Consider the following 14,024-nt stretch of genomic DNA (forward strand, 5'->3'; position numbering starts at 1 on the left):
GTGACACTAGGTAACACTAAACCCTTTCTTGTGGTTACAAATTAGTAGTTTACTGGCAGGAGCCTGCTGAAGCTTGGTTAGGCTAGTCTTACTTTAATGCCCTAAAGTCTGCCCCTTTCTTTTAATAGCTGCGGATTGAATTTAGGGCCCAAACCATGTTCTCCCTTAGGATGAATTCTCCCCAGGCCTTCCCTTCTATGGGTTTAAATTACATGGCTTCTTTATCCTTTCAGTCTTTCAACCCGATTTGGTGGGTGGAATTCTGTAATCCCTTTCACTAATCGCCTGGAATTCAGTCCACTTACTGCCTGAATGATTTTGGCATTCTTTGTACACACTTTGTGTAGTTATGGGCGACAATCTTTAAATCATTCTGATGATTCTAACATAGGACTTTCCACCACCCAATGGTGAGGTTACTTTTGGAGGTGGTATTTTGTTTGTTTGTTTTTTGTTTTCTATACTTTCTTTATGATGAGTGCTCCTTACCATTATGAAGATTTAGAAGGTCTTGGAATTAGTACATATATTCCTTGTGCCTTTTTACTACAGCAAGTAGGAATTTTTTAGTTTATGCATTGTGTGTGGTAAAGATAATTTGCATTAGCTTCTTAGTTTACTAATTTTCTCTACAAAATTAAAAACAAAAAAATCTGTTTCTTCCCCAGACAGTTTAACCCTGTTGTAAGGCTTGCTGTGATTGGACCCTGCTGCTCAGGCCAGATTGCTCTCTAAGGAGCTGTTTCCATGGAGACGGTTACAACTCAGGGCTCCCAGCTGTTTTCTTGATCTCCCTTTTCTTTCTTTCTTTCTTTCTTTCTTTCTTTCTTTCTTTCTTTCTTTCTTTCTTTCTTTCTTTCTTTTCTCCTCTCTCTCCTGGGCTCTCCTGTTAGCATAGAGAGCAGAGGGCCCTGAAGGGAATTTTGTTACAGTTTATAATGAGAGAAAAGATGAAGCAGCAGGAGGAAACGGAAGTAGCTAACCCTCGTAGAGGAAGGCAGTTGGAGGCACCCCGTGGCCGTGCCTTGCCCCATCAGAAGGCAGGAGAGGAAAATTCCGTGCAGGGCCTGCGTGGAAATGGAAGACAGCGCACACTAGCCAAAAGCTGCTTTGCAGTCAGTGTTCACATATCCCTAAGGTACTGCGGCGCATCACTAGCATGGGAGTATCATAATCAGCGCCTGCATGAACACAAACCAAGAACAAAAGAACCCTCAGAAACATATTGGGGGTGTGTCTAATCAGTGCCTAAGGGCCCTGGAACAGCTACTCTGACACTGCTTTGTGAAGCGCTCCTTCTTTGCTTTATGACCTAAATATTCTTTAGGAAAGCGAGCACCTTCTTCAGATGACCACCATTGTTTCTCGTGAAGGGGTTTTCTGGCAAAGATGTCATTTTATAGACAGTTGTTTAAATTACTTCACTGGCAACTATGTTACCCATCTAGTAGGATACAAAGTAAACATACAGAACCTAATGGCAGGAAACACCTAACCCATTCATCGTCTGTATCTAAGAGTGCCTGTGCTTGAGTGTTGGAGGAGGCCAGAGCACAAGCATCTGTGTGTGTGTGTGTGTGTGTGTGTGTGTGTGTGTGTGTGTGTTGCAGGTGTAAGGGTCAGAGGACAACTTTCAAGGGTCAGTTCTCTTTATTCTTTCTGTCTACCATGGTGAGGAATGTTGCAGGATATTTTATCCCATTGTGAACCCCAAGATTGTGAACTGTAAAAATCTGTTTCTAGTTGTGGAGTGGCTCAGCCCTAGCACACACCATTAATCAAAAGTTTTCTGTACAGAATTAAAGTTAACCCTAGGTCAAGAGGCAGAACAATCCGTCTCAAAAAAACGAAAAAAAAAAAAAAAAAAAGGGCCTGGAGAGATGGCTCAGAGGTTAAGAACACTGACTGTTCTTCCAAAGGTCCCGAGTTCAATTCTAGCAGCCACATGGTGGCTTACAACCATCTATAATGAGATCTGGTGCCCTTTTCTGGCCTACAGGCATACATGCAGGCAGAGTACTGTATACATAATAAATAAACAAACAAATAAATAAGAGACAGAACAAGTAACCACTGACAGGGATTAAGCAGAAAGGAGGGACATTGAGAGAAGGATATTTAAGACAGAGTGGAGAAGAAGAAAGGGGGTTTTGGCTTTGAGCTTTTGGCCTTTTCCTTCTGGGGGGAAGGAGGAAGGTCAGCTGGGTGCTTTCTCTGCCTCTCCAAGCTGGCGAGCTTTTACCCCAGCATCTGCTCCTGAGTCTTCCTTGGTGAAATTGAATGATGGGGATGTTCATTCTTTAAGACAACAGGGGAATGAGGAATCAACTCCGGGCATTCATCTTGGCATCTCCTTAGGCTTGGCAGCAGGTGCCTTTTCCTGCTGAGTCATCTCACCTGTCCCCATACACTTCTGAGTGACGCAGAGTCTCTCACTGGCCTAGGGGTGGCCTAGGCTAGCCTGGGTAGCCAGCAAGCACCAAGACATTCTCTTGCCTCAGCCTCCATGTCTGGCTTCTACACATGGGATCAGATCAGGTCTCCATGCTTGCAAGGCACCCACTCTACCAGATGAGCTTGTATCTTCAGCCCCCTCTTTCTCTAATTTTTGGAAATAGTTCCAAGTGTTGAACTGCTCCAGTGATCACTGTGGGAGCCAAAGAGAGGAACCAGGAAAGGTGAGTCACCACAGTGGCTTTCGGAATGTCTAAGTGGGTGACAATGTAGAAAATTCAGCATGAAGTTTTGTACATGTGCAGCTTTTTTTTTGAGACTTGTTACATAACTCCCCAGGGTACTCTGGGATACTCCATCCTTCTGTTTTGGTCCACATATGCTACTGACAGGTGTGGTTCTCCTCTTCCCTGGGGGGCTCTTTGCTACCACCGAGACAAGGGGAGCAGAAGACACAATGGAGACCAAACACTCCAGGAACTACTTCAGGAGCTAGTTCAACTTTACTCAGGGAGAACAAAGGCTATATAGCCCTCGGGGAGTGATTAGGGGCCTCCCAGGACAGGTGTACCTAACTGGTTGAAACCAGGTACTTTAAGGATGCTTGTTTTGTATTTGGCAGCACATTCCTATCATCTGAATGGAAGCACAGTACCTAGTTATCCTATAGACATGGAGGGGAGAGCTAGCAGGAGCTGTGTCAAGGACCTTATCTCAAATGTGGTTAGGGGCATCTATGTCTAAAGACACTCTCCACATGGAGTCAGGCAGAGAGCCAGAGGCCCTGCTGGGGAGAGTCCTACACCTAATGCCAAGCTCAGAATGGCTATACGGACTGGGGGACACTGCAACCTCAAACAGCAGGGTCCTTTCAACAGGCAAGTGTGTATCACCACACCTAACTTTTAAGCTTTTCTCCTTCTTCTTCTTCTTCTTCTTCTTCTTCTTCTTCTTCTTCTTCTTCTTCTTCTTCCTCCTCCTCCTCCTCCTCCTCCTCCTCCTCCTCCTCCTCCTCTTCCTCCTCTTCTTTTCTTCTATCTTCATCTTCATCTTCTCCTAGTTTTAGGTTTGTGTATATGTGTGGGTACCTGCATGAATTCTGTACTCACAGGAGCCCTCAAAGGCCAGGGGCCATTGGATCCCCTAGGACTAGAGTTACAGGCAGCTGTGAGTCACCTGATAGGATGCTGGGAACCAAACCCTGGTCCTCTGCAAGGGCGGTGAGCCCTCTTCACTGCTGAGCCATCTCCCCAGCCCTGCTTTTAAGCCTTTAGTGTAGACACAAGTACAGGTTTCACTGTATAAGTGCCTATGTTTATCATGTAAAATTAGTTACGATGGTCACACTTGGTGGCAGGGACTCTTTAATTCATTTTATCACAGCCCAGCAAATTATTATATGCATGTTTCTGTGTATGCACATATTCATAAGAGAAACAAGTACACACATGCATGCAGCCTTGCCTGGTTTTTTGCATGGGTGCTAGAAATCCCAATTCAAATCCTCAGCCTTGTGAGCAAGCCTCTGACCCAATAAGCCATCATCTTCCCAGCCCACAGTTTATATTTTATACCAAGGAATTGAAGAATAATTGGACATAATGTAATGCTTTTTTGTTTACTTCAATAAACCATTGGCAAACTTTAATAACCTTCATAATCAGGAAATGGGAGGCCTGGGTTATAGTCTAGTAACCCATTCATACGTGCCTATCAGCTGCCAGTTATGTAACTTCGCTGGACCTCAGTTTCTCAATCTCTTAAATGGACAGTTGGGATAAAAGATAGAAATGGAAACTTTCAAACCAGGTGTGGTGGCACACACCTCTAATCCCAGCACTCAGGAGCCAGAAGTAGGCAGATCTCTGAGTTCAAGGCTAGCCTAGTCTACAGAGTGGGTTCCAGGACAGCCAGGGCTGCCCAGAGAAACACTGACTTGAAAAAAAGAAAAAAGGAGCTTCTTCCTCCGTGCTACCTACGGGGTGCCTGCCATCTGTTTTGCAGCATCATGGCTGCCCTCCAGCCTCTGGTGAAGCCCAAGATTGTCAAAAAGAGGACCAAGAAGTTCATCAGGCACCAGTCAGACTGATGTGTCAAAATTACATGAAACTGGGGCTAGAGAGGCAGCTCAGTGGTTAAGAGCACTGCCTGTTCTTCCGAAGGACCCGGGTTCAATTCCCAGCACCCACATGGCAGCTCACAACTGTCTGTAACTCCAAAATCTGACACCCTCACACCAATGTACATAGATTAAAGTTAAATAAAATATTTTTTAAAAAATTACATGAAACTGGTGGAAACCCAGAGGCATCGACAACAGGATGAGAAGATTCAAGGGCTGGATCCTGATACCCAACATTGGTTACAGGAGCAACAAGAAAACCAAGCACATGCTGCCTAGTGGCTTCCGGAAATTTCTGGTCCACAGTGTCAAGGAGCTGGGGTTAAAGGTGTGCACCACTATAATTCTGTGTTCTGCTTAGCAATTCCTTGCTGAGCTATATTCCCAGCCCATGACATATTAGTCAGAGCTTTCAAACTCTCTTTTAGGGCTGGAGAGATGGCTGAGCAGTTAAGAGCACTTGCTGTTTTAGTTTTGTTTGTTTTGTTGTGTTTTGCTGTTGCGCTGTTTATTTTGTTATTGTTTTGTGACTGGGTCTCCATTCATTGCCCTGGTTGTCCTAGAACTTTCCATGTAGACCAGGCTGTCCTCCACCTCAGAGATTCACCTGCCTCTGCCTCCTCAGTGCTGGAATCAAAAATGTGTGCCACTATGACCACTAGCACTTGGGCTCAGTTCCCAGCACCCACAGCAGGCAGCTCCAAACTCCTGTGACTCCAGCTCCATGGGATCCAATGTCCTCTTTTTGCCTTTCATGGGTGCCCACGTGCACACACATTAAAATAACCCTTAAAAATAAACACCTCACAATCTCTTGTGCTCCTGCTATTTCTTACATTTGGTTAAAGTCCATTGTTTGCCTCAGAAATGTGCCTACAACTCAAGCAGACAAATGTTATTAAATAGTTGGTTGGCTGTTTTTGACAAGCAATTCTGGAGAAAAGCTGTTTTTACGATGTGAACCAAATCAGGTTAATAGAAAAAGCCTTGCTACTGCCAGGAGAACAGCAGAGAAGCCAAGCTACAATCATTGTGAACATATCCCATGCCTATCGGAATCTCTCTGGTTGTTCCCGAATGATGGAGGTCTCCTCTTCCTTCCCCCTCCCTCCCTTCTTTCTCAGTGTTACTTGTTTTTTTTTGTTTTGTTTTGTTTTGTTTTGTTTTTTTTTTTTTTGAGACAGGGTCTCTCTGTGTTAGCCTTGGCTGTCCTGGACTCACTTTGTAGACCAGGCTAGCCTCGAACTCGCAGCAATCCGCCCGCCTCTGCCTCCCGAGTGCTGGGATTAAAGGCGTGCGCCACCATGCCCGGCTGTGTTACTTGTTTTTGAAAGAGGGTATCACTCTGTAGTTTAGGCCACCCTGGAATTCATTATGTAGATCAGATTGGCCTCGAACATATGGTGAGTCTCCTTTGTCTCTTTTTTGTTTGTTTGTTTGTTTGTTTAAGATTTATTTGTTATGTATACAGTGTTCTGTCTACATGTACACCTGCATACCAGAAGAGGACACTAGATCTCATTATAGATGGTTGTGAGCCACCATGTGGTTGCTGGGAATTGAACTCAGGACGTCTGGAAGAGCAGCCAGTGCTCTTAACCTCTGAGCCATCTCTCCAGCCCCTCCTTTGTCTCTTAAATGCTGGATTACACACACGAGTTCCTAAGTGCAGCTTGGCTCTTTCTTTTTGTTTCTTTTTTCTTTTTTTCTTTTCTTTTCTTTTTTTTTTTCTTTTGGCTTTTGGTTTTTCGAGACAGGGTTTCTCTGTTGGTTTTTCGAGACAGGGTTTCTCTGTTTAGCCTTGGCTGTCCTGGACTCATATCGTAGACCAGGCTGGCCTTGAACTCACAGCAATCCATCTACCTCTGCCTCCTGAGTGCTGGGATTAATGGTGTGCACCACCACCACCCGGCAATCTTGTTTTTTTGCATGATTATAGCCTTGGTTGTCCTAGAACTCACTCTGAATACCTAGGCTGGCCTTGAACTCACAAAGATCAGCTTGCCTCTGCCTTCCAAAGGCTGGGATTAAAGGCATGTGCTACCATGTCCTGGTACCTTTAACTCTTGATCCTCCTGCTTTCTGCTTCTCAAGTACTAGAATTACAGGCATTAATTTCAAAAGAGCAAGATTCTACAGTGTTCTATAAAAAGATTTGGTGCTCCTAACTGTGCAAGATTATATATAAACTCCAAAAATCAAAATATAAATACCTGGCCGGGTGTGGTGGCACACACCTTTAATCCCAGCACTTGGGAGGCAGAGGCAGGTGGATTGCTGTGAGTTTGGGGCCAACCTGGTCTACAAAGTGAGTCCAGGACAGCCAAGGCTACACAGAGAAACCCTATCTCGAAAAACCAAAAAAAAAAAAAAAAAAAAAAAAAAAAATCTGGCATAGTCAACTGTGGTTTCTTTATGCAGGAGCAGAAAGGACCACCAGTTTTTGATGGGTCAAAGATATCAATATATCTATGGATATATTTAGATATATAATATTATATATATCACACATATATTATAATTTATGGAGAAATATATGATATATAATGTTATAGATGTATATATTTCCTTATCTTGGATTTGACAGTTGATTGAAGCTAATTACCTCTTTCTAATAACAAAACCTACTTATGGGTTTTTAGGAGTTACAATGGGGACACCTTTGGGGAGTCATTATTCTGGCTGTTACTGTACTAACAATGTCTTGAAACTTTGGGACTTTCACTACACGTTATGCAAGAAGTTTAGAGGTAGGAACACTCAAGAGGCATCTAGCAGGTTAACTTCAGCATCACAGAGCATGTGCTTTCCCCTATATCTGGTCCTCAGCTTGCTGTCTCCTTGCTTGTCATGATCCAAAGGCCCCAGGCGGTTGTATTTCTAGTGTTAAAACTATGTTGAGCTCGGGGAAAGGGGGAAAGGACGGGCAGCCTGTTCTCCTAGCTCTGTCCTATTGTTCAGAGAGCCAACCATTTCTCCCGGCATCTCTCAGCCATCTTTCCCTCATTGAGACTTGTCGCCACCTAGCTGTAGGAAATCTTGAGGACGGAGGATGTGGCAAAGGGAATGAAATTGTCCTGACTGGCAGGGGTCCTCTGCATCCCGGAAGCCAAAACAAAACCCAAATTCTTTGAGGAAATGAAGGTGTAGAGACTTTGTCTCGAAAAGAAAAAAAGAAGGTGAAGAAGGGGATGCCGCGGAGGGCTGGGGACATCTTGTTGAATAGATGAAGGACACAGTTATTAGACCCTTTGAGACCTAATCCTTTTTGTTTGTTTGTTTGTTTGGGAGGCAGAGGCAGGATCGCTGTGAGTTCGAGGCCAGCCTGGTCTACAAAGTGAGTCCAGGTCAGCCAGGGCTATACAGAGAAACCCTGTCCTGAAAAACCAAAACTAAATTTAAAAAATTGGGAACTTTGGGAGTTGTAAACCTGTGCTTAGCATGATTGAGTCCCTGGTTTTAACTTTCAACACACATGTACCCATAACACACCCACATTCACAATACATACATCCTTTCAGAATATATATTTGTATGTATGTACACATATAAATATATATTATATATGTATATATACACTATAATATACACATGTGATATTATACATAATATATAGTACAGATATTATATATCACATATGCATTTGTTTTTTGAAAGAGCCCTTCTCGTGTAGGCCTGACTGTCCTGGAACTCACCCTGTGTACAAGGTTGGCCTGGAACTCAGAGCTGCTCTGGCTTTGCTCTCAATCCTCCCACCTTAACCTCCTACATAAGGAGTCACAGGTGAGAGCTTCCATGCTTGACCTTGACAGAAGACCTTGTCTTCTTGTTGAAGACTGCAAGATGTGCGCCTCTCAGACACGGCATGAATTTCATTAAAGATATCACCACAGCTAGTTCCGGCTGCTCCAGGAAAGATGGTGATTATGTGGCAGAGTTCTGTGTGAGGGGTGAACAGCCAAAGGAAAAGGTGATTCATTTAACTAATATTTTAAAACAAATTAAATGTGGAGGCTTTGAAATGTAGGGGCTCACCCATCTTTAGGTACAATTGTGTTGCAATAATTGTTTGATTTTTGGTTTTGTTTTTGTTTTTGTTTTTGTTTTTGGGACAGCGTCTCTCTGTGTAGCCTTGGCTGTCCTGGACTCACTTTGTAGACCAGGCTGGCCTCGAACTCACCCTGCCTCTGCCTCCCAAGTGCTGGTATTAAAGGGGTGCTCCACCATGCCTGGCTTGATTTTTTTTATCTGGGAACTGTTAACTATGCTGTACATGGAGTAAAACATTAACTTTTTCCCCCTTCAACAACAGGAAGTGAAGCAGGCTCCCAGCAAGGCAGGGACCTCACAGACAGAGCCAGTGAGAAAAATGAAGCTCCCGATTTTCATAGCAGATGCGTTCACGGCGACAGCTTTCCGTGGCAATCCTGCTGCTGTCTGCCTCCTGGAAGACGTGAGTACCCGCTTCCCAAGGGCCACGCCTGAAACTCTAGAAGGGTGCAGAGCCCATGACCTCTGTAAGAGAAGCGAGACGCCCATCTGGAGTGTTTGCCACTTTGGCTTGCCACTGATGTGACAAAGAGCACGAGGGGGTGGATGGCTGTACCTAGACTGAGTCAGACCCACAGAGACCCCCAGGCAGAGGACCTGGCAGCAGCTGGGAGTGGGGGCTCAGGCCTGAAGCTCTGGTGTTCCAAAGGATAAGGCAGTAGATTCATGAGTCTGAGGCCAGCCTGGGCTACATAGCAGACTCTAGGCCAACCTGGGCTATTAATGAGAACTTTCTCAAAAATAAAATAAAGTAAATCTTACTCTTCTACTCAGAGCAGCTAGCATAAAGGAGTTGATTGTCTGGGCTAAAGAGACAACTCTCACCTCATCGCAACTGTCCGTGCGTTAAGTAACCCTGCAGCTAGCGTTTGCCTTCCACCAGATGTAGAGGGTAAAGGAATTACCAGGCTTTATCTAGTAATACAAGAGCTTGAAAGATTAGGGAGAGAATAATTAGCAACCAGATTCCAGATTCCAAATCTGGAACCTTCCTTGGGATCAATCCGGCAAGCACAACTTCCTGTCAAACAATTGTGGAATCTACTGTAACTGCTTGTCAAGAGTCTTACTATATCTGTCCTATATCTCAGTGTCTCTCACACACATATATACATACCTGAATACATAGACATACATATGAATATATATACATCTTTTTTTTTTTTTTTTTAAGTTTTGAGACATGGTTTCTCTGTGTGGTCTTGACTGTCCTGGAACTCACTTTATAGACCAGGCTGGCCTGGAACTCACAGAGATCCACCTGCCTCTGCCTCCCAAGTGCTGGGATTTAAAGGCGTGTGCCACCACTTCCTGATTTACACATACATACATACATACATACATACATACATACATACATACATTTGAGACATAGTCTATGTAGCTGCATAATGTCTTTGAGTTGTGAATGGTTTAAATATACAGTTTTCAGCAGGTAATAATAAATGGTATTGTTTCATAACTTGGATTAGCTCCAGAACACTAACATCAATAAACACTGAAATTAAATGATCTGTCATGTGCCTCCCCGCCCCATGTTTTTTTTTGTTTTTGTTTTTTTAATATTTATTTATTTATTATTACGTATACAGAGCTCTGGCTGCATGCATACCTGCAGGCCAGAATAGGGCACCAGATCATGTTATAGATGGCTGTGAGCCACCATTTTGGCCGTCATTCAGTGGTCAGCATGGAGACTAAAAGACCTAACAGTAGCAGGGACAGGATGGAGCCATGCTGGGCTCTGTGTGCTTGCTTTTGTTTTGTACTGTGAGTTGAAGTCAGGGCCTGGAACCTGCCAGGCAAGCACTCTACTACTGGAATATACCCTTCAGTAATACTGGATCTCATCAAAGAAAAAAGCCATGAGAATTTAAGTGCTGGGCTTGAATGAACTTTTGTGGTGTTTCTCCTTGTCTTTTTAAAACTTATTTAAAATTTGAAGCCAAGCATGGCGTCACATGCCTTTAATCCCAGCACTCTGGGAAGGCAGAGGCAGGTGGATTTCTGTGAGTTTGAGGCCAGCCTGGTCTACAAAGGGAGTCCAGGACAGCCATGGGCACGTGGAGAAACAGTGTCTGGAAAAACCAACCAACCAACAATTTGAGCAAATCAAAACATTGTACGGAGCCCATAGATACATATAGTTTTAAAGTTTTATGTATAATATCAGTCAATAAGTAGAACTGAAAATGATTTGCGATGAGATAATCTGAACTTGGTGTGCGATCTGAGGCTAAACTTTGTACTCTGAGCCTTTTGAGTGCTTGATAAAAAGGCTGGCGTAGGGGTTGGGCATGTGTCTCACTCCTAGCATTATGGAAGCCCTGGGTTTGATCTCTAGCCCCATATAAACCACGAGTGGTGGGGCATCCCTACAATCATGATGAGTGGTGGGGCACCCCTACAATCATAAGTAAAAGGTCATACCTAGCTCTGTAGCAAGTCCCAAGCTATCCTGGGCCACTTGAGACTGTGTCTCAAAAACAAAACAAAACAAAACCAACACAAGTTGTGTAAAGAAAATGAACAATCCTGAACGATAACACCCCAAGAGCTTTTATAGTATTCTATTTTGTTTTCTTTTTTTAAAGATTTATGTATTTATTACTATGTATACAGAGCTCTGCCTGCACACCTGCAGGCCAGAGGAGGGTTTCAGATCACCTTATAGATGGTTGTGAGCCACCATGTGGTTTCTGGGAATTGAACTCATGACCTCTAGAAGAGCAGTCAGTGCTCTTAACCGCTGAGCCATCTCTCCAGCCCTCTATTTTGTTTTCAAGCCATCTTATTTCTTGAAAATTCCACACAAGTAACCTAATATTGTTAGGGTCCAGAGGAAGCTGCACAAAGCATTCAGACATCAGTCTCAGTCAGATATAGATGGTTTATTGGATGTACAGCCCAAGACTGATCGCAATCAGGGATGCAGTTCAGACTTAGGAGCTGAACTGTGACCTCCAGCATTCTTTAGAGACAGCTTATATAGGCAAAAACTGCAATTAGCCCACATGGGGGTGTGTGAGGGGGACAGTGGAACAGGGTAGTCACCCCGACTCAAGTTATTTTTGCTAGCTAGACATATAGTTCTAGCTAGCCTTGAAAGTGAGGCTAGCAGCCGGGGCTGGCTGGGCCTATATTTGGGGGAATTTCCAGGAGTAGCAAGGCCACGGAGTATGCTAAACATAAATGTAGTTTTTGGTCAACCTGACTTTGCCCAGAGAGCTTTCCCTATATCGGCAACAAGTTGAAATAAAGAGGCTAGTGCCTGGGAGAAAAATGGCTATAGTTATGCCAAAAGGAGCAGGCTTCAAAGATATTACATAAACAATAAAGGCAAAGACATGTTAAGGATTAAAAGATGGAACAGATAGCTAAAAAGAAATTAATGCTAAAAAAATAAAAATAAAAATAGATGTTAGACATGGTGGCACAGGCCTGAAATCCTAGCACACAGGGAAGCAGAGGCAGGTGGATCTCTAATTTCAAGGCCAGCCTGGTCTGCAGAGTAAGTTCCAGGACAGCCAGGGCTACACAGAGAAACACTGTCTCTAAAATAGATAAATGGATGGATAGATAGATGGATAGATAGATAGATAGATAGATAGATAGATAGATAAAAAGCAAGCAAGCAAGATGTTTAAGCTGGGCATGGTGACACATACCTTTAATTCCAGCATTCAAGGAGTCAGACAGAGTTCAAGGCCAGCCAGGGCTACATAGCAAGACCTTATCTCAAACAACTATAACAACAAATTAATCATGTCCTCAACTTCCTATCAGTTCAACAACAAAGAAGTGTATCAAAACACGGAAAAATATATAAATAAAAAGGGAGGTTGACACACTAACATGACAACAGTAAAAACAAGCCAGACCCAGGCCATCACTCAGGAAACTGAGATGAGAAGATTTGATGCCTGTCAAAAGAAAAAGGGGGGGGGGGAGTGGGATGAGGGTGGGGCTGGCAAGATGGCTCCTGCCACCAGACATGATGACTTGAGCTTGGTTCCCTAGACCCACACGGTAAAGGAGAGAACTGAGGTCCTCAGACCTCTTTGAGCTTCACCTCCCAAATAAATGTAAAAAGTTTTCAACAAACTAACAAGTAAAAAAAAAAAAAAGCTGCAGTAGGGCAGAATGCTTGGGTCCTGCAGAACAGTGCTTCCCCAGCTGCGAGGCTTGCTTTAGCACGAGAGAAACAGCCTGTGGTAGCAGCTGCACGTTCTGGCCTGGTAGATTTTGGTTTTGTTTTGACAAAGTCCCACTATGTAGGGACCTGGCTGTCCTGGAACTCGCTCTGTAGACCAGGCTGGCTTCAGATTCACAGAGATCCACCTGCCTCTGCCTTTAGAGTTCTGGTATTAAGGGTGCATGCCACCAGTCACCTTTTGGTTTTGTTATTGTTGGGGTATGTGACGTGTGTGTGTGTGTGTGTGTGTGTGTGTGTGTGTGTGTGTGTTGCTCTATCACATGAATATGCAAGTATGTTTAATTGCTTAATTATTTATTTATGCCTATGGGTGTTCTACCTGCATCTATGTCTGTAGCAAGTATATGCCTGGTGTCCAAAGAGCTACTGTGCCTTACCCACTGTACCACCTCACTGGCTCATTACATACATACATATATACATACATACATACATACATACATACATATATAGGTATATATATGTGTGTGTGTATTCATGTTACAAAAATTTATTAGATTGAATTTGGGGAAGGTTAATGTGAGAGAAGAGATGTTGACATGGAATTCTGCTTCCTGTGTGCCCATCTGACGTCTAGCCATGGTCAGCAGCATTGGAGCAGTGACTATGCCATGTTCACAAACCAAATTCATTCACACTCCCACTCTATTTTTTTTTCCGAGACAGGGTTTCTCTGTGTAGCCCTGGCTGTCCTAGACTCACTTTGCAGACCAGGCTGGCCTCAAACTCACAGCGATCTGCCTGCCTCTGCCTCCCGAGTGCTGGGATTAAAGGCCTGCACTACCATGGCTTCCTCGTACCACCACTCTAGGAGTGGGCTTTTTATTACTGTCTTTTTTTTTTTTTTAAGATTTATTTATTATGTATACAATGTTTTGCTTGCATGTACCCCTGCAGGCCAGAAGAGGGCACCAGATCTCATTCTAGATGGTTATGGACCACCATGTGGTTGCTGGGAATTGAACTCAGGACCTCTTTAAGAGCAGTCAGTGCTCCTAACCCCTGAGCCATCTCTCCAGCCCTTATTACTGTCCTTATCTTTCAGATCAAAGAACAGAGGCAGAGGACAATTACGTGATTTCCTGGGGTCACTCACTCCTAAGTGACTGACTTAGTAACCTACCCCAGGCCTGCCAGACTGCAGAGCCCTACCCATCTGCACTCTCACACAGCACACCATGC

At 43.9% G+C, this 14,024-nt stretch overlaps 1 protein-coding gene across 9 annotated transcripts in view; it reads left to right on the top strand.

The window, feature by feature from the left end:
• The window catches only part of PBLD (phenazine biosynthesis like protein domain containing), a 52,236-nt gene that overhangs the window by 2,771 nt on the left and 35,441 nt on the right, over nt 1-14,024 (top strand). For 6 of the 9 annotated variants that reach the window (XM_084751976.1, XM_084751971.1, XM_084751973.1 and 3 more), the window contains one exon: nt 8,889-9,029. In XM_084751976.1, the coding sequence (XP_084608102.1) occupies nt 8,946-9,029 (84 nt within the window). In that variant the 5' untranslated portion in view covers nt 8,889-8,945. Of the gene's footprint in view, nt 1-8,252; nt 8,547-8,888; nt 9,030-14,024 lie in introns of those variants that run through there. The other 3 variants (XM_084751970.1, XM_084751975.1, XM_084751969.1) reach the window with 3 other exon arrangements.

Source organism: Acomys minous, assembly GCF_964271855.1.
Source record: "Acomys minous genome assembly, chromosome: 13".
In the NCBI taxonomy this organism is placed as follows: Eukaryota; Metazoa; Chordata; class Mammalia; order Rodentia; family Muridae; genus Acomys; species Acomys minous.